This window comes from Anoplolepis gracilipes, chromosome 4 (genome assembly GCF_047496725.1).
Source record: "Anoplolepis gracilipes chromosome 4, ASM4749672v1, whole genome shotgun sequence".
In the NCBI taxonomy this organism is placed as follows: Eukaryota; Metazoa; Arthropoda; class Insecta; order Hymenoptera; family Formicidae; genus Anoplolepis; species Anoplolepis gracilipes.
The window spans coordinates 14283772-14306417 of record NC_132973.1 but is presented as its reverse complement, the minus strand read 5'-3'; the positions used below and the strand labels follow the sequence as shown (position 1 = coordinate 14306417).

General features: G+C 36.1%; 1 protein-coding gene across 36 annotated transcripts in view; it reads left to right on the top strand.

The window, feature by feature from the left end:
• Nucleotides 1-22646, top strand: part of LOC140664850 (uncharacterized) — a 149533-nt gene that overhangs the window by 86880 nt on the left and 40007 nt on the right. For 7 of the 36 annotated variants that reach the window (XM_072890391.1, XM_072890396.1, XM_072890401.1 and 4 more), the window contains exon 2: nucleotides 4879-4932. The exons of 14 other annotated variants lie outside the window; for them this stretch is intronic. In XM_072890391.1, the coding sequence (XP_072746492.1) occupies nucleotides 4879-4932 (54 nt within the window). Of the gene's footprint in view, nucleotides 1-526; nucleotides 1572-4878; nucleotides 4933-20322; nucleotides 20857-22021; nucleotides 22300-22646 lie in introns of those variants that run through there. 15 more of the 36 variants (XM_072890387.1, XM_072890386.1, XM_072890377.1 and 12 more) reach the window with 15 other exon arrangements.

Below are 22646 nucleotides of genomic sequence, written 5' to 3'. Positions count from 1 at the left end.
TTATTACGTAATTACATAAAAATGTCATGCGGAGAAATAACATAACTCGCGAATTCAGGTTGCACGCAAGAAATCCTCCAGAAAAAAGTTAGTTTTTCACTACAATTTTTAATCTGCATGCAAATCGAATGGAGATTCTATTCACGGAGAGATAGTGACTGGGATATTGACAAAATATCTCGACAAGTTTATCTTTGTGCAGTGACATTTAATCCAAGCGTAAATTGAAAAAGAACTGATTAACAATGTGCATTCAAAACATTTTTAGTATCTTGAAGTAAAATAAAAATTATAAATCTAAAATGCTAACAAAATTATATTTCCTCTTTGATATCTGATCCGAATATTAATGAAAAGAATTATCGATAATTTGTATTCAGAAATCTCGCATCAGAATTCAAATTGAAATATCGAATATCTTGAATAAAATAATTTTTACACTTTTGAATTCTTTTGAATATTTCTAGGAACTATTTAAACGAATTTGTTATGGATCTTTCCTGGATATATTTGTTCATTAACTAAATAAATATCGTAAATCGTACGTATTTATGCATAATAAAGGAATATTCATTGTTGTGAAGTTTATGCATCATCAGATTGGAATTTATCGATTTTAATTGTCGTGCAAACTGAATTCGACGCGAGTATCGGCCTTCGTCGATAATCCCGACCTTTAAACATATTTCAGAGCAGGTTATCTTCCACTGAACGCCAGATTAAATTCAACCGTTGACGTAATACATGATCGCACTTAATCGCGAAACAGGCCGCTCTAAAAAAATGGTAGTCACGGTCTCGATACGTCATGTGTCGCATTATTTTTTTTCTCGGTCGATTGAAATATCGTGTCACGGCGACGACACGTGACACACTACAATAATGGTCGATCGCTACATTGCTAACAGAAAACTCGATTTGTGTACTGAAAGCGTATTAAAAAAATTCCATCAATATTTAAAAATAATTATCTCAATTAAAATTCTATCTGTACAAAGACGTTAGAGCGGACAAAAAACTAAATTGAAGGAAAAGGACAGTAGGCAATTACGCGAACATTAGTTAAATCTTTTTACATATTTTATTTAGGTGAGATATTCATATTTCGACGATATATTCGCAACACAGACTAAGTTTTTTTACTTACAATTAGTCGTTCGTGTTCTAATTATCGGCCGTAAATAAAAACGTATAATAACTTTGAACAATTGATGGATTTTGTGGCAGCCAGATAGAACTGGATACGCGTTTCGTTGAAGTAACTCTCGTGTCTTTCCCGAGACAATCAAGTTTACGTTCCTGAATGCGAATAGTGTCGTTAGAATGTAACGCCATAAACATCATGCCAGACGAGGATTGCTCGTCGTCTCCATCTGGATCACAAGTACATGTGTTGATGGCGTAAGGCCCTGATGATATGGGAGCCGGCAAAATGAATAGAGAAATTCCCAGCAGCACCCTCGCGACCTTGAGGGGAATCCTGGTGAGCTCATTGTCGAGGGAGAACCTCGGCCCTCACGACCTCCCCGTTCACGAGCATCGACCGCCCAGAAAAGTACACTTTTACGAAGGTAAACTGGAAATATGACGATACTCTCTCTTTTTTTTTTTTTTTTTTCTTAACGACGGGGAAACATATTTTTGTGACTAAATGTGCGCTATTTTTATACAGGATAATACACACTTGATCTTCCATTTATAGATTTTAGGAATCAAACATGCATAGACGAATGTTATATTTAAAAATATATATTTTTCACTCAAGATTCTGAAGCAACAGGCAATTTATATTCCAAACGATTTAAAGTTGTGCAAGTCAGGATTTGATTACGCGAGATTACGTATTAAGTTCCCAACAATAAATGCATCTTCAAGTTGCATTCTCCCTCATCATAATCACGTGATAATTTAAATATAATCGGAGGAAGTGGCACGCCCAACGACCGACGACAATGTTGATCGATTACATCGATCCCCATGCGTATTATGTGCAGCATAATCGTTTATAGGATGAATATAACCAGTAGATTTAATCGAATCCCACGGTATCAATTCGCGCGGATTTAAATAATTATGCCAGTAGCAATTTGACCAGTTAAGTTTGCACAATCTATGGGCGCGGAGCATCGATTTATTCTGTTAATAAACAATTTTAGTTCGCTTGAAATGATGAAACTCTTGAATTTTTATCAGATGACTCTCGCTGAAACGAATATAAAATTATCACGATGCTTGAGGCTTGAGCTGAAAACTAATTTCGTTCTACGCTCGTGGGATACTTCTGATTCAAATTCACATTAAAATCTCGACGATTGACTATGCATCGAGCGTGAAGTGGCGACTCGCCTTCGCCGCACGCTTCAAGGATATCTTCCAGTTTTGCTCATTTCGTTTACGAGTGACACTGCGCTCATAACGTTCTTACTTAAGTAGAGCAGCCGACAAGACGCGACAACGGCGATTTTCTCAGACATAATTGATCCGCCCTAATGAATAGCAGCGCGACATAATGAGATCCTGAAAGCATTTCGCGACACAGATTTTGTCCGATTCACGAGCGGATCTGTTAATTGCACAGAAATATCTATGACTCTCGGTGGCGAGTCTTTGTTCTCTCATATAGGAATGTCAGCTTGACGAAGAGCTCATTATTTAAATTATCTGAGTTTACATCAACAGGTAATTTTAAATATGTGTAATTCAGAAAATGTATTTTCTTCGGCGTCTAATATTGTGATATAGATATTAATTTAATACCTTTTTTATAATTCAAAATATATATATTTTATATATTTATATAGTTTAAACATCATGATATTTGAAGTTTTCGTAAAAAATTTCAAAGATTATGGAAAGAGACACTCGACGTACGTCAACAAATTTTCTCATGGACGGAAACGCACATATTGAAATATATAGGAGTAATGCAACTTTCTTACGAGGAATAAGCATAAACTCGCGCGGTTTAGGCTACATAAAGGCGGCAATGTCACGACAAGAATCTCGCGACACGTTTCTCGTTAAGCGCATTAAGTGCATTTCTTAGGAAGTATATAGCATTAGGCACTGCCACTTCATAGCCGTTCTGGGAACGATCATTTCCTCGCCGGCAGATCCCAGACAATTAACCGCGCACGCCTGCTCCGTGACTAATAGAATCCGTTGATGTCACGCGCTGAAAAGTATACGTTCTCAAACAGCGGACGTCGCGCAAAACGTCGCGACGACGTCTGCGAGTCTTTGGACTCGAGTACCGAACAATGTTCGATCGAGAACCGATGCGATATAATTGGAGTGTTGTCACGTACTATTGAAACGATTCGCACGTAAAGCGCGCTCAATGATGAGGAAACGTGAGATGCATCTCCGGAGACACGTGACGGCACGCATCGATAAGACAACGAGTGACGATTCAGAGATAAGAAAACGGCGGGATTCTTGAATCCTTCATTCATCGAGTCAGCGAAATTTTCCATTGCAATTTTCCATTGCAATTTTTACGAGTAACGAGTAGTTACGCTTGCGTTATCACTTGTGAGCTACTAACATATTAGAAGCGAGCTCGTGTGAGCAGGAAGCGCCGCGAGGATGGAAAAGGGAATGCGGACTTCGTTGGTTGTTAATTACGAGATAAACCAATCCACTTCCCAATTAATCGATTTCACGTTGTCGTGTTCACGTTGTCCTTCATCCGCGTCATCTTGGTTAATTTGCACACGTTCCACATGCAATGAAAATCCCTTCCGAAATGGTACTTGCATGGTAGGGAGAGTTTTCATTTCCGATTTTCATTTCCCGAAAAGACTCACCTAGAGGCTGATTTTTTTCTCGTTAACATTTCTATGTAAATTACATAACATAATAATAATATTATTATATTTAATAATATAATTTATATTTATTATTATTTATTATATTTAATAATATAACTTGTTCATTTATATAACCAATTATGAAAATAATTTCTACTAATAATATTTATAATAATATTAATATAATTATTAATATAATTATTAATATTATTATAAATATTATTAATAGAAATTACTTTTATAATTGGTTATATAAATGAACAAATATATGCTAAATCCAATTATATTGTTTTTTTTTTTAAATTATACAAGACATTTATGTATATATATATATATAATGTTATATTTAATTTCTTTTTAATGTATGCACCGATTGCAAGTATTGTTTGATAATATTGAATAGCCAGATAATGGAGGAATAAAAGGATGGAAAATATTGACGCGTAGGGATTTCGCTTAAATCAATATTTAACATGTAGTAACAAAATTTAGTAGATTATATACGATTATGTATACGGTGTGTCTACGTCGGATAAAGGTCAATATAGTTTCTATTATGGATCACTTATTGTGATCCCATAGCTCATACATCAATATATCAATAACTTGAAACTAGAACAACCAATGGCAATCCGTTCTTTGGAGATAAAAACAGATATAATAGTTATAGTACGCTATGTTATGCTTTTTATGTTACGTACAAGTTATAGAGAAGATGTAAGTTGTATTCAAACTTGAACATCTTAATATCTCATAATATCTGTTGAGAAAATGTCGTAATATTCTCAAGAAATTGGTATATTACACTGGCGGTAACTATATTTTAGGAAAGAATTACTACTTTTACAGTTTACGCTTTTTTCATGCTCCGTTTTACGAGAAGCGTTTCACACTCTAGTGAAAATTCGCACATTCAAAGACTATGCTATATAGTTCTTCAAGAATATCTTTATCCGCATTGCGCCAAAACTTAGGACGTTTGCTATCGCGCGACATCGCATAAAGTCTTATCGTTCGATAATTATTATGTAATGGATCTCTCATGTTCTCTCTTCTTCTGTTTCAGGTGAGTACCCCATCATAAAGAGCTGCTATATGCCGCATCATCCAGATAATCGCGGTATGTAGACTCGTCGTGCGGAGAACGAATAAAACTATGACACTATTATGTGTTTGGTTACTCTCTTGAATTCATTTTCTGCAATGATTTAACAGAAAACATAAACACAAAACACAAACCTATACATTGTCCGGCAGAGATCGTAGAATTTTTGACTTCAATAATATAAAATTCGAATATGGTATTTTAAAGATTCTTTTTTATTTTTATTACATGAAATATAAACAATTTTCGTGCCTATAGTATATCACAATTATTTCATTTTTAATAAAGTTGGATCGCTGTGTGAGTTTGTATAATGGTTAAAATAAATTCACGTTGTACGTTAACTCGCCAACGCAGAAATGGCTGAATAGCCTTTTAAAGACAAGATGAAATAAATTACGGTCGTAAATTAATACCCGAGATTAGAAGGGAATTTACATATCGAGGCCCTCTGTGGGAAAGCCGTGACGGTCACGCGATATTGCACTTCAACGCGCCTGCATTTTACCTGTATTTCAAACGTTCGCGGGATATAAAGCGAGAATGATTGGTGTGCCATATTTTAAAGTCGCTTTATCGGCGAAGTCACCTTTTACGATGTCGTTATCACTGCAAGCTACAAAGAGAGAGAAAAAGAAAGTCTTTTTGAGTCGCTCTTCGAGAATACATACATGCTCAAAAGAGCTTAATCCGCGTTCAAAGCCGCAAATTACCCAGCCGAAACATCGGCGCATCTTATGCACTCGTATCTTATTGAATTTTTCTTTCCTTCTGCAATGTGTCGAACAGCATTCAGGTAGTGCAAGAATGCCATTAAGAAGGTCCTTTTCTAGACACTTTTGGCCAATACCTTGCCTCGAAAGAGTGGCGTACGTGACGAGTAATTAATTCTAGACCCTTCGAATTTTCAGTCGAGAGTTTACGAGAAAGTTCGTCGTATGTTGTCAATAGTTTCGGGTCTTTCTTAATGAAGTCTTGAATGGCAAAGAGAGCTAAAGAGGTTGTATGACTGCTAGTTAATGTTTAACATCCTATCCATTTCTTACAGAAATTAAAATGATAGGAATATAATATAATTTTGAACCGTTAATTTAAAACAAAATAAATTTAAAAAAAAATTAAATCTGTTTAGCAAATCGATAAATCGAGACATGAAATGGTGTCATTGACGAATGTGTCGATAAATATTGACTTTAAAAATCAGGAGTATGGTTAACGATTATTTTGAATGTGGTAGTGGATAAATATGAATACGAATGATGTCAACGTGTTTTAACTTAATAATCGATTGTAAGTAGTTTATTTTTGCACATAGAATAGAATCAAAAAAGATTGATTATTTATGTATATTAGTTTTTAAATTAATTATCACAGAATATTAAAGCTGTTAGTATTTATTTTAAACTATTGTTTCAATGAGTTCTACTCATTTCGTTTAAAATAATTTTGATTTACCTACTGATAAGACTCTGATTAATCAAGTACACGTGTTTCCTTGTGATATTCCAATTTTCAATTAAGTCTTTGATAACGCGCATGCAATTATCGTTTTCTAGGTAACGCGCCAGCTCATATTTTACGCGTTAAAATTTATGACGCCTGCGAGAGTAAATAGTGAGATTTAGATACTCTTATCGCGCCGTCACAAATCGCGACATTCCGTACTATATATCTATGATACGTTGGAACAAATATAATTTCTAACTGGTTTAGTTTTATAAAATAAATAATATTAACAATAACTTTGTTGCATTTATCCCAATTCCTCTCGTTCTATTATAAATATATATATAAAGTAATCGTAATGTTTGAAGATTGCAACTTCCATGTTTAATCGGTTTTTGATGTTTCACTCCCACCTTTATTTGATTGAGTTGATCGATCGTTCAATATAACGATTGACATACTGATTGGCGTCTATAAGAGAACCGTCTGCAAACTAGCTTCAGACGTAAACGTTATCGACATTCGGATAGAATAGACTGTGGTATCTCATCTGTTTCCGCTGTGAATCTCATCTCTCGACTCTGACGAGAAGATTTGGGTAAGACAATATGAGGATTCAACTAGCTGGTTTTACGAAATACCATGTACTATAAACGTGCTGCGAGAATATTTCATTTCATTAAATCAGTATTATTTAAGCGAAAATATATATGATTTAGTAAGTTTCGAGAAATGCAATAAAATTATTGCGAGAAGGTTCACAATGCTATTCTTAGCAGAACACTTTTGTTCTCACGCGATTCGTGCATGTATATAAGCGGCGAAGTGCAGCTTTTTAATGCAGAGGTATTAACTATAACTAACACACACAGAAACTTTTCCCGCGGAAAAAAACGTTTAATCCTTCTCTGGTGTAGATTACAGAGAAATATATTTTTCAAGAGCTTTCTCTGGAACAGACGAACATGACAGCTAAAAGTTACTGATTAAACGCATTATGTCGTGAATAAAATACATTGATGATTTTTCCATTGATGATTTTTTATTTATTTATTTATTTTGTTTTTTTTTTTTTTTTTTTGTTAATTGCTGGTTTATTCTTTTCTTATTTTTTTTAGAATATGCATTAGTCATTGCATAATTTTAATACATTGGTTTAAAAGTTTATTTATTTAAAACTTAATGTTTGAGGTCAAAATATAATGTATTCAACTTGAATAATAATAAGAAATTCTGTTGTGAAACTAATGACGCAATGGAATATACGAATCGACTAATCATATTTGGCACAGCGTTAACGGTGTCAAGACTAGATAAACGCGTCCAATAAAGGAATCTGGGATCAGTCCTGAACAATTCGTTCGATCCGTTTGTATTGCTCGTTTGTATTGTAGCTTTCGATTCAATACTGACAGTTTCAAACGGTATTGTGTTTTCGTTTATGATTCACGAATTCTATGGATGGACTGAATAACAAGATTAAGATGCGCAAACGAAAACCTCTTTCATTCAGAGCGCATTTACGTTTCTTCTTTGCGCTCTACGATTATGTGTCGCGATTGGAATAGTGATTGAAATAAACGTATTCAAAATAACGCGACAGAAACAAACATGATTGTAGTTATATCAATTAGAAATTATTCACCGAAACAATTAGACCTCAAGTCGACAAGTTTGATATGAGGTGATTCAGAACTGGTTTAAGTTTGTAATACAATTTGATTGTCAAAGTTATTTGACTTCTAGTTATATTCCTAGAATAATATTGACATGCATTTGTGTCGTAACGTTATTCTAAACTGGACTATATGTTTACAATGAACAATCAACTCTGAACAGAATAAGATTTTGCCATAAATTGTTAACATTTTCTACCCGAGGTCTTGACTTATCGTGACGAAAACAATCTAAATATAAATCTAATATTCAATTCACTAATTCTAAAAATCTTCTATTCTAAAAATATTATTTTGCGGCGTATACTTTTTTATTATTAAAAACAACGACAAACATTCCAATTTTGTGAAAGACGAATTTTGCAGATAGACAAAAATAAAGTGTCTCCGTATTTTTTTTTCTGGGATCGATACGTAGCGAAAACAATTCTTCCCAAGAACAAAAGGGCTGCCCCAGATGTAAGAATTGTAATCATGCACGTGTCGAAAAAATATCTTGAACCATGAGATGAAAATCCATGAGATCTGTTACTATTTTCTTCTTGATTATTTCCTATTGTTCAAGACTAAAAATACATTCTATGTGTATAAAATACATCGATATTTTTGTACTAATTAATGTTATTTTTATAATGAACTAATTTTTCTATTAACACGAAGGATTACCATAATTAAAGGCGGAAATTAATGTTCGTATAAATGGCAATGTGAATAATTTCTCATTTTCGTGTAGCCTACAGCTATTATAATTGAATTCTCGGTTCTATTTTCTGCTAAATTTATGTCTGTTACACTTGTCAATGCTATCGGTAGTGAGTCACCATTTGTAATTCCGTTCATTGAAAAGACAAAAAAAAAATTCAATTAAAAAAGTTACATGCATTATCCAAGTAGAAAAAGAAAGAAACAAAGAGAAAATGTGATAATTATATAATAAACAGAATATCTTTAAAAAATGTTGCTTTTAATACTTTCTAATAATAATAATAATAATATATATATATATATAATATTAAAATTAAAATTATAAATATTTCAATATAATAAAAAAGACTCATCTAATCAATATTTATAGTTTCTAAAATTATGTGAATATATTGGACGACACATTGTTCGTCCTTTGGCATCGAAACACATACCGTATACCTTTGTAGTTCGAAAACACTCGATAACTCCGTCAAGATGGTCTACCGAAACCGACCACAATGATGGAACAAAGAAAGCTGTAGCATCGACAATATCTCGGTCGAATAAAAACGCCCGAATAAAAATGTCTCTCGATACACTTGACATAAATCTCAAACGCGATAAAAGGGTTACAGTAACGAGCGATACCGAGCCGATCGTTAATGCTGTACACGAAACGCGCCATCAATTTCACGAAAAAGTATTTCGATGGAATTTTTACCCCACTTCCGGTGATTGAAATCTTACAGCCGATATCCTGAAAATTCGATCGAAAACGAAGGGGTATTACTTTTATTATGCTTCTTCCTTTAAAATAATATTTTTAAAGAGAATTTATCACAACGTGTGCTAACAATTCTGTTATTTTATATTTTTATGTAAAGTTAGAAATTATATTAAATATTACTGAACATTTTTATAACGTAATATTATCTCAAAAATATTTTCTACGTTATGTATCTTCCGTTATATGAAATACGTTAAGAAATATAATGAAACCTGTGTTTATTTGAATTTTAATATCGTGTTAGATAAATATAATAAATTTTACAGGCATCTTATATAAAAATTCCGAAACGCGATATCACATTATTGACAATAATATATTACTGATATCGTGGCGTGCTTGTTCTGGTTCAAGTTTTTGAATAATTTCTTTTTTGTGCTATAAGTATATATGAATATGTGTGGCGATATACCTCGCGGAGATCATCGTCGAGTTTGCCTTATCCACGGCAAAGTTTGCTGAAACTTCTGTCAAAAGTAATCCTCAGTTTTGATAAAGCGATCCTCTTTCGCTAACACGATACGCTCTGCGGATTCTTACGTTTAAAATCGACCAGTCCGAAGTCGGAAAAGTGATCAGAAATTCAATCACTTTTTTCTCTTTCTAAGCACGCACGCGTGCGCCATAATTTTGGTAACTTTAGCATCAGCGGACGGGCATGCTGTCCATCCTCCAAATCGCCTTACCTTAGCGAAAAAGAATTTCCTCTCCACGGAAGAGCTCGTATCTCGCGCTATAGCATCTGTGACGCGAGGAATCGTTTATTATTTACGCAGTCGGGGAGAACATTCGTCCTACTTCAGTGTGACAGCAACTGCAACTGCGTAGTATTCAGGCAATTTCTATTTGGCACTTCTCCCCTCAGTCCTATTTCTTTTACATTGCTTTTCATCTGTTCTCTCCGTTCGCGTCATGAGAGATGTCAATTATTCTGCGGCATATTTTGAAAAAATGAATAAATGTGAAAAAAATATCATTACTGTTATTTTTGTATCTTGAGCTGAAATGTTTAAAGGATACTTGATTTTAAATCCGTTAATTTCAAAACTGCTTTATGCAATTAATTCCCCTTTATCTACCAAAAATTTATCTATGAATCATTCGTGCTTTCACACATTTCTTAAATGTTTCGATAGTGAATATATGATCGCGCATTCACTTGGAACTGAATAATATATGGGAATAAAGTCTTTTCGGGGAATCAGCAAGTCGATCCATCGATCTACGTTTGAACTTCGAGTCCCGGTAGAAATCAAACAGCCTCGACAAAGACTCTCGAACTCTTGGGAATCTATAATTTAAACTGAAGGAGATCTGCCATTAAACTTTTTCAAAGGAGTCATCGTGTCGTGAAACAGTTGTTTCAGATGACAGTAACTCAGGATGAAAAAAAGAAAGAGCCTGAAATAAACCAGATAATTCACACAAAATGAGATATTAAATATATAAGATATTAAATAGTTCAATTTCATTCTATTATACTCGTCATTTGAATGTCCAAGAATCGGCCGACGAAATCGCAACTTTACTCCAATGAAATGCAGGTTGATACGTGCGTAGCTAATAGTCGAGAATCCGACATCAGTCGATTCGCACGACTGCAAAAGCAACAGTGCATGTCGCCCTTCGGCAACCGTGTGAAAGATCGTATGCGAGCAGTAGAAACAGAACGCGAAAAAGGGGAGAACTTGCTTCTGCGGAAGCTTGATATGGCGAGAATTGGCGAACGAGGGTGACGTGAGGGCGCGGTGACGTGGATTGGGCAGGATGGATACAACGCCCCGTTTAATTGATTTTCATTTAGTGAAAGAATGTGATTTGAGCGGCGGCCAGTGGAATTTAGTGAAATTGACGGGGAGAGAAATCGTGTTTTTAATTCGTTTAGCCGTTAGCCGGAAAAATTAGTAAGAGTATGTGAAATATTTCTGTGCGCGTTTGACCGAGAAAATGTAAAAAGATTAAAGATTGAAGCGGTGAGAATGATATAGATTTAAATTTATGGACAGAATAATATAACAATATTATTAATAATAATAGTTTTATTAGATACCGTTGTCGTATTATTTTTATCCTTATGTAATGGCGATAAGGAAATGAATATTATCATCGAAAAAGCAACTTTACGAGAGCAAAATGGGTTGAGAAACACGAAAGTACTTTAAGTGCTGGAAAGTGCTCCTTATTTTCCGAGCTTTCTTCATGGTGATAACGAGAAATTCGAGATAAATCGCATTCCCTGCCGATAGACATTTCCCCGGCGTTGAAATTAATCCTCGATAATTAACTTACTTTACTCCTGAACACTCGTCTCCGATTCGACAATCATGAAACTCCGATAAGAACTTCAAACTTCTTAGAAGACTCGGCGACTAATTCACCGATGATTGATGATTATATCACAAAAGATTGCATAATTCTCTTTTTTAATTCCAGTGCTTTTTCTATTGATATGGAAAAACTTTTCTAATTAAATAATATTTATAGCGTCCAATGACGCAAGGATTACTAGAAATTGTTGATTAAATGATATCAATTTTTTCTTTAAAAACTGAAAAACTTTTTGCCATTAATTAAAATGTCATTAATTATTAGAACATTGAATAACATTATGATATTTTTCCCTCTTTCAACAATAATTACTACAGGAATCTATTTTATTATATTTTTTACTCGCGGAGGGGAGGGGGGGGGGCTAATAAAATATGTCAACATTTTGTAAGAAAAAGCTAGATTAAATTTCCTTATAATGTATGTATATAATATACGTGTGTGTATTATATACACATGTATATACATATGTATATATATATATATATATATATATATATATATATATATATATAAACAATGTTTAATAAATCTTCATTCATTCAAGAGAGAGAGAGAGAGAGAGAGAATGTAATTTGTACAATTTTGAGATAAGCATTAAAGCGACAAATTATAGCAATGTCTTAACAAATTACGACACAAGAATATTACAGATGGTTTGGCATTTAACTAAGAAATATTCTCGTTCCAAAATTACGAAATATTTAACCTCAAACATTCCCAGTTTGCCAAAGCGTTTGGAATAAAACTAATTGCCCTGAGCGCAAATCGTCATTGTATTATATCCGGTTGGGATGTTATTTTCCGGGCTGGAGCAGAGAAAGCTCGAGAGTAAAGTCATGTAATCGCCCTGGGGATTCCTCCGAGATGAGTAACAAAACGGGAAAAGAGTAGCGACACCGTCGGGATGTGTTTCTCGCGCGGAAACATAGAAACGGCTCCATATGGTGCAAGAGATTCCGATTAGTCTGGTTTCTCGAATTGGCCGTCTTCCCATGTCACCAGACGCGCCTGGAATTTCGGGGAAACACGTACGCAGAACCGCGCCACGTCGCTCACGTCAACAATGTCGATGAATTCGGGGGTTGATGTTCGGAAACACATCGCTCGGATAGACACGGTAGAGTTATGAAAAAAACACAATTCTGAAATTCGGAAAGTGAAACAACGCTATAGAAGCATATGGGTTTTTCCGAAACTTTCCATACATGTGGTAATATTAAAAAAAAATTTTTTTTTTTAACAATATTGTTTCTGGAGACGTTATATTTTTACATTTCATAACGTTTTGCTTCCATTCATTTTCACACTTATTGCTTTAAAACTTTAAGTATAATTTTCATGTAATCCGTCATTATTTGTCTTACTGAATTTATGTTTTAGCTATCATAAAATAAAAAGCAGCTCGTAAATCTTTTATTTCTACGACGTTACATTGACGTTTCGTTTAAGTGTCGTAAAAGCTAGAGTAACGATTTAAAGGTGAATTTTATCAGGACGAATTCACCGTAATATTATATGAAAATAACGTGATTTCACCGTCGGTGAAATTTCCTAAAAGAGAGACGAATGAATATGTTTTCGTAAAGCCGCATCGTGACATTCGCCATAATCCGTCAGGGAAATTGTAGAGGAGCTCCCAAGCACGTTGCTACGGCGTCTTTTCAAGGTTATCGATCTTTAAGACCCACGTCGTGGACCGTAAGAACATCCACGAGAATTGTCAGCCTTTTTCTATCCTAAATCTCCACTTTGAGATCCCTTGAGAATTGACCCTCAAAGATCCTTGCGTTTTGTGTCCGACGTTCTGTAATGTCTTATGTCAGAGTTTTATACCTTCAAACTATTTCCAACTCTTCTAAAGGACCAAGCATGTACGAATACCTGACATGACCTGACATGACTTCACAAAACTCTTATATAGGATTTAAATTCATACGATCCAAGTGTTGAGGCCCGAAATATCAATTCGAAGCCGTCGAACGATCGAGGTCACCTAATTCTCCGTCGAATCGCGATGATCGTCGGCGCGATACGAAATGCTGGTTCACGCGAAAATGATCGCTGACGGGGCGAAAACTCAAACGGCAAAATAATAAATCAAGTCCACGGTCGATTGGTGGCGAGTCAAGCCGAGGAGCTGGATGAGAGGGATGATGATGATAGCCAAAGGGAAGAAGACAGAGGTCGAAGATCACGATGGAATTAGGCGGCACAGTCGAGGTGACGAGAACGCGCGCCGTTCTACGATACAGAGGGTTGACCATTTCGGGAGAGGGTTGCAGATGGTGGCGGCGGCTGATCGATGCAACAGCAGCGCCATCACCGCCATTTCCTCTCCCGTTTTCCCGTCGCCGTTTATATCCCACGATTCCTCTTCCTTCCCGCCTTATCTCATGGTCACTCTTCCGGCTTCCTTGCTTCCTCCCTCTTTTACCCTCCCTGTCTGTTCTCTCCCTCCAAGTCTTTTCTCGATATACCATGTACGCATCGAGTGAACGTATCGTCCCTTTATCCCTCCTTTATCATTTGCCCTTCCTCTTTTCCATCCTTCGCATTCTCTCCAACGACTTCTTTCCAACCCCTCTCGTATCCTCGCAACGATGTACTACGCACGTACTAACCGAGCAACGTACATCGGACCTCCACGGGGAGTCGGTACAACCCTCTTCCGCGCGCGCCACCCTCTCCAGATGGGGTCGTTCCGGCATAAGCACCTCGCGCTGCTCTCTCCGCTATCTCGCAAGCTCAGTTCTCGCCTGGAGACCGTCCAGTGCGCAGGTGATCCGGGAACTATCCATCTCGAACACCCGGGTTCGCTTGTCGCGATGGCGCGTCGGTTCACCACGAGGTGGACGGCAAGACTCACGCGTCCATATTAAGGTGCTTCCCTTCCGTTCCTTTCGTCCTACTCCGTTCCTGTTACGATCCGCTGTGACTGGCTCGTTTTAATGCGGATAAGGCTTCATTATATCAACTCGCGATGGCGATAACTTCCGTTGTCTTCTTTGTTCGTTTCCGTTTTAAACGTAATAACTTGATGAAGTTGAGAGCAGAACTAGTGTGATAAAAATGGTGCAATTTATATTTTGGAGATAGATGCTTGTGAATCTAATAAAACTAGGTTTTATATATAAGAAGAGTATGCGTATTCGGTAGGTTTATTGTTTTATTTATGAAAGACAATGCGCCAATGTTAATTTTAAATATGTATTATTTTTTGTAATAACTTTTGTTAAGTTACTCAACTCGATTTGAGTTCTTTTTTTTTTACTGTGTTTGTTTGTTTTTTTTTTACTGTGAAATTTCTGAAAATTTCATTTTATTAATCCAAGCAAGTATTAAAACGTTTTAAGTAAAGTATAATTTTTACAGAATTGTCACGTGACTCCTGTCTTGCGTCTCTCTTAATTTTATTCATTAAATTTATATATAAAATTTCCAAAGTAGCTTTATAAAACTCTACGATTACGTGATAAATGAAAATATGGTTATTGCTAATTTTTTCAGTCATTTTACTTATCATCACAAAGAAACGATTAATATATTTATGAGCTGCATTTCTCTCTCTCTCTCTCTCTCTCTCTCTCTCTCTCTCTCTCTCTCTCTCTCTCTCTCTTCATTCTTTGTGAAAAAAATCTTTTTTTATTGAATGGCCATATATCAGAAATTTAATTACATTAAAAAATTGTTGTGTATGAAGGTACGTGCGATAATTTACCTCATAAGAATTTCGCATTTAAAGAGATGGAATATTACAAACAGCATGTTGTGATCGAAATTATCTAGATCGATACAATTTCGAACATCAACAGGGACCTAATCTTAATCAAGGATTAAACGAAGATCAGATGATTCCGATGGCTGATTGGTTAATTTCACAATTAATCCGATTGAACTTTGACCTTTCTCTCAAACCTCTATATACGATCGACACATCGATGTCTTGTCACATGTGTCGTTCATTAAACAGATTTTGAATCGCGCGCAAAGGTATATCAATTAATAATTCAAATCTTATCCATTAGACTTATAACTTTTCATATTTTAATTTATTTTTTTTTAGTTTTTAATGTTACATATCTTAAGACTCTGCCATTTGATCGCCGGCAAAATACTGCAATAGCATAGAAAGGATAAAGATTATATCCTCCTTCAACGGCATCATAGCGTCATCTTTTTCGGGAAACTTTTTGTTTCCACCCTCGCAGTCTCTCTCCGTAGCAGACGATCGAACATGTTTTGGCAGGCTCGATTTTCCGGAAAGCAACCGGATACCCGGGGCGTTCCAAATAGAGTTCGTAATCAAAGTTTCGAGTTAAGCCATTAAAATCGATTTCTGTCGACTTTCGCGCGTTAATCTATTCAAAAGAACTTATTTAAAATTAAATTGGTGAAGGAGATTGGAATGTCAAGGATTGCAAAACGAAGACAACTTTCGCGCTAAAATTTGTTTCAATTAGAACAATTGAATGAAAATTATAGCTGCTAATTCGTATCACTGATTCTGAAATTCTGGGGAAGCTTGTCAAATAATTAGAATATAATATCAAGAAATATTCATCTTCCATATTAAAACACGATATTTCATAAAATATTTCATAAAATAAATAAGAGTCACATAACTTTATGATTAAGAAATGAAAATATCGATTACTCATATGAAGTAAATAATAAATAATAAGTAATGAATGTGCAGTGTACGGTTCTTGCTTAAAATTTAAAATATATTTAGAAACAATTTAGAATTATATGTGTATATATATATATATATATATATATATTGGATATTTTCGATCTAATATTTGTTTTTAATATGTTCAATCTTTTTTGTATTTGAATCTCTTCGATATATATCTAACAATATAGTGGGAATGTAATTATTAAAATCTATTCACATCCATTATACTGATTCGCAATTTAATGCAAAAGCCATATCCGATCTAGGAAATAAAATTAATTTCGCTGCCTTTGTTTCATTATTCAGTTCAGCTTATGTCCTCGCCTCAGGGATGGCAATTAACATAATGAATTTCGGTTCTATCACATATACCTTGACATTTATCTTTTACGTACATTTAGAGCCCTAAGCACAAATTATTAAACGAATGGCGATTCTCATGAAGATCGCCGAATAAATTAAATTACAGCCGCTCATAGTGCTATGTTTGTGATAACAGCTTTTGTCGGAGAGTATCCTTGCTATCCATTTGTTTCCGTCGAATGTATCGTACCTCGCACAGAATGCCCTTTCACTTTCATCGTTCTAATTGTTCATTTTATTCATGTCTGGAATGCGTTTTTCCAAAATCCTTTCGCGGTTTTATTTCGTTCATCTAGCTATATTATTTGTACGTCGCGTAAATAACTTATCTAGACAGTACTGTCACTTTTCTGTCGTATTTACAGGCAGTTCTCTTGCCGATGTAAAAAATGAAACGTATACATTATGAATCCGTTGTGACACATATGTATATGTAAGTGAAAATGAGACTGTCTTTCCACATGCCGGGAGAACGACGTGCCATTGTGCCCACGCACGTCTGACTCTGACAGAAGCTCGATGGTGCGTTTGCCGATCGGCAAGGCCGTTGGCGATTGCTTTCACGCGTAAATGTGAATCACTTTAGCTAACAAACATAGTTGCTCGTCGCGACAAAGTCGGCTTCTGATTTTCTCGCGCCCTACGAAAGATCATAAATGTCAAGAGAAAATATTTAATATTTTTTATTAACGACTTGTCTCACGAAGCTTGCATCGAGTTTTTTTGGAAGCTCTTGTAGTTGAACTGAATCTGAGTTTAAAGATTCAGGTGATCATCAAAATCATTAAAATGTTCAAAAGAAAATGTCTGAAAATAAGCAATATTTCTGCAGAATAAAGCATTAATTATTGCAATAAATATCCTTTTTACGTTTTCTCGTGACTTTATTTCTTGAAGACGGACATGATGAATAGTGTAGAGATATTTTGCTTCTTTTTAATATTTATAAATGTAATAGAATTCTCTTCAGCACGATTGGAAAGTCATCGTATTTGGGCATTCTCATCCATCCTGTTTTCTTCTTAATGGCCGATGCAGTTGGCGATGATACAATTCAACGGATATTTGACGAAATTATGTGCATGCTAAGTGTGCGCATACCGAAAAGGTTTTTGCGCGCAATACATCGCGTGCAACGATAAATCATAAAGTCCTTCTGGCAGGAACATAGACTATTTTTCCTCCGCGTTTCCCTCTTAAAATTTCTAATTCATTCTCTCATGAGTACATATTGAAAATTTGTGCTAATCGCGTGATAGCGTAATGCGAAGTTCATTGCAAAAATATCGGTCATCCGTGCGATGTTTATCCGCGTTAAACACAGCCGTACAGATAGCACGAGGGAAACAGATGATCCTGCATTTCTCATGATTCTCTCATTAACGCATGCATTGACATTTCGAATAATCGAACGATTGTGTGCTGAGCGAGTAGATAAACACGCAATTCTGAACGCGCGATTAATGTTTGATCATCCAACTTAATAATCGAATACAATCTTTGCGGTATTGATTGAATTAGATATTAATATAAGACTATATTTACAGTATAATATTGACGGAGCCTATTGACGTGAACTGATTATTTCCTATTATTCGCTATCAATCGAACTTAATCAAGATATAAATATAGTCTTGTAGGAATAAAAATATACAAAGTTTAAAAAAAAAGTGTGTGTGTGTGTGTGTGTGTGTGTGTGTGTGTGTGTGTGTGTGTGTGTGTGTGTGTGTGTGTGTGTGTGTGTGTGTGTGTGTGTGTGTGTGTGTGTGTGTGTGTGTGTGTGTGTGTGTGTGTGTGTGTGTGTGTGTGTGTGTGTGTGTACTATTGAATACAACTCCGTTTTTTCTAAAATCTTTATTGATGATTCTATCGATTTATTTAATTTATATAATCATATTTTATATACATACATATATATATATAACATATTTTAAAAATTATATTTTATTATCATTAAATTTACATATATATCTAAGCGGTTGATTTATATCGAGTCTAACGCTAATTATTTGACCTCGCATTATTAGCTATTATTCGATCATACATTGTTATCGTGCTTCCGCGAATCATCAATTTAACGAGAACACACGAACGCGAAGTCGTTAAATCCTCTTTGATAATTTTCAATACGCGACAGACACGGGGGCAGTATACGCGGCATAAATCGTATAACGGGTCCGACGCATATTCATGTTCGCGTTTGCGGTGGAAATACCATGAATGCCCACGCGGTGAACTAAATTAACAGCATGCGGCGTAATTTTAGCGTAATGCAAATCGATAGCTCCGCGGTGCCTCCTCCCTCCCTGGCGCTCGGAACGTCACGAAATCTCACTTTATACAGGTCTACGCGACATTTCACGTTGCCGGAACTATCGCGGCCTCGGCTGTAAATTTGCAAACTGCTGGCGACCGGCCAGACATTTTTATTACGGTTCGTGCCGTACACCCTACGCTAACTAACACGGCTGTGCACTATCGAATGCATCTATGCATCTGTCTCATCTGTCCACAGCGGCGTGCTTACCACACTTTGTGGTGTTCGCCATAAGTTTTCGATCACCGTTTTGTCATCTTGCTCACGTTTATATTAGAATTATGTGTTCCAACGACTTTGGAGGAATCCAGGATTAGCTTTTCCTTCTTGTGCCACATAAACTGATAAATGTATATAAAAATGTGATAAATTATAGTAGATCTCCGTATAACGTGAAAAATATGTTGTACGTTATACGATACTCACAGGTTGTACAAAAGTCAAAAATATGTTATTTATCATGAAAGAAACACAAAATGTGAAATTTATCTACCGTGTTATGTCAGGGTAATTTACCACATGGTACGAGACCTGCCGCAATTTTTTTATCACGTATACGAATCTTTGTAGAAGTATTGCGTTATACGGAAGTTACTTATAAAGAAAGCAAGAATACGGTAGAATAAAGTAGATAGAAACATGATGGAAAATTTGAAATATTCAGAAGTAATTTTGGTTTATCAGAGACCGCACCGTAGAAAACAGGGGAAAACTTGAAAGTTTTGTATGATGATTTTTAAGAAATTCAGGATTAACTTCCGTCAATGTTCTCTTCTTTTGTAGATTTTATCACATAAAATAATAAATTATATAATTATAATATTAAATGAAGAGGTGGAAATATATAATATAATATTAAGAATATGATAGGAAACTTTAGATAATCAGAAATAATTTTGATTTATCAAAGAATAAATCGTACCGTATAAAATTTATGAAGATTTCAAACGTCATCTTTCTCATTTTCTTATAATCTGTTTCCTTTTTTTAATATTAATAGTAAATACGATAACTATGAAACACGAGCCAGTCTCAGCCGGTGAACTGATATCTTAGATGTAATCTTAGCAATCACTTCTTCTCAGATGCTCGTCTAAACCGCGAGTTGTCCATCCGTCAGCCGGATCTAGATAGGCTGGTCCTTCTGATCGGTTCCCCGCGTAGTGGCGCGATAGTGTCAGTTAGCGTGATAAAGCCGTCGTGCTAAGAAAAGAAAAGAACGATGAACGGCGAGCGAAACTCATAAACTGTTTCGACTCCAAGAAGAGGACCGCGAAGAGCAGCCGAAAGAAAGAAGAAACGGGCCGGTGGTGGGCCCCGGCCATGGGGGAGACAGTATGTTCTCCGAGCTGTGCAGGGAGACCTTGCGGAAGGCAGCAGTGTGCTACAGTTCTGCTCGTGCAGGAAGTCCATCACCATCGCCACCAACGTCTCCGCCGCCATCACCCGCCAAGGAGGCAAAGACTGCTGCCAACACTGACCTGGCAAATGTCCGTGATGCCGGCCACGAGGGAGTCAGAGACCACCATCATCCAGGGACCACCACCGGAAGACGAACGCCGTCAACCGGAAATGCCACCGCCGAGTCCAAAGAGTCGGCCGCAGAGAGATCGACTGATCGTTCAAACGACTTCAGGGAGTACGTTTACGTTCGGTGCGAGACTGACATTAGTTCATTACTCTCAATACTCTTTGGGGACCGGTCGAGCATCGACCATCGATCCTTTCGTCGACTCGGGAAACTCGCGTGGTTCGAAATTAACTTGACGAACAAAAAGAGTTCACAGTTTTTATTACGAAGAAAATAGTCCTCTGGAGTAGACAGTTCATTTATTAGCTCGCACCTGACCAGTCGTCTGAATTTATAGTTTAAACTCTGCTGTCTGTGAGTTTTTATTACGAATAGAGCTAGTTGAGTGTTGAATTACAAAATTACTTGGATTACAAAAAGCTATGATTTTTATAATTAATGATTTAGTTAACGAGCTATAATATTTCATACAGCTAACGCTTGAAAATTGTGAAGTTACATGGTTATTATGTTTTTTTTTTTTTTTTCGGGATAGCAATCATTCTTCTTTGCGGTCGACATTTTCTGATTAATTAATGAAAACACGACAAGCAGAAAATTACATGGTAATTTTCGTTAAATAATAATAACGTCGATAGACATTTTCGCGTCTCGATGGTCGATACTCTATGTAATGGATCTATCGATCCGTTATTGTGGTTTTGACGTTATCGTCCGAGGAAATTGATCGATCACACGCGTCATTCCGAATGAAATCCAATGTGCAGTTCACCTCGTCGCTCATTCCTGTTTCATCGGATACTCGAGATTAGCCTAAACGCGCCGTCGTCGGATAAAATCAACAACGCGAATGTAACATCACGATTTTAAATGGAATTCGATCTGACGTCAGAAACGCTTCGAAGTGCAAATACGTAACGCGATTCGATATGCGATAAATATTTAATCATGGAAATGGAAACAGTTTATCGAGATTCGCGTTAAAATGCGCTGATTGAAGCATTTTGTATCCACTGTCACGATTATCATCACCGACAGTCTACTTTGCATAGACACATTTATTTGGACACGCGAAGTAACTAATTTATTATATTAATTAAAAATATTATTCGCATACGATACGATGAACAAATTAGCTTTATTAATTCAAAACGAACATCATAACATATCGCGACACGTGTTTGTTCTCGAAGAATGAATTTTATACGATTGACAAGCAAGAAAACAGGGGAAAATTTTATTTTGGTGCATAAAAATGGAGGACGTAAAATCGTAAACGTACTCCTAGAAAGCGACCAGCGATGCCCACCGACTTCAGCAAACGATTACCCGGACTCGAGGCGAGAGAGGGACGACGAGGCCGCACATGCGGTGCCGCTGAGAGCAAAGAGTCCCGGTCGGTGTCCCCCGAGAAGGGAGCACGGCAGCAACATGAGAATAACCGAAGAGGAGGAGGAGCAGGAAACGCTGGCAGCGAATGTGGCCGATCGGACGCGAAATTCGGCCGACGATCTCCAGGGTCGTCGCCCGAACCCGAGGACAACTCCTCAACTTCTGGCGACGAAGGTACCCTCTTCTTCACGCATGCACACGCGCAAGCGTATTATTTTGTTTGCGCTGAAATTTTCACGACCAGTCCTTCTCTTCGATCGGGCTTGCTATCCCACGGGATCAAAGGACGCTCGCGTGTCTTTCGCACGTTTCAGCATTTAATCATACAATTTGTTGGATTTTCTAAAACCACAAGGCTGGTTTCTAATTTTTTCTAATAATAATAATAATAATAATAATAATAATAACACAATTATATACATACAAGTACACACGTATATGTATATATACAACTATATACATATGTACATACTTACAAATGGTAGTGATAGTATGCAAGAGACTTTAATGATGTTTAGATG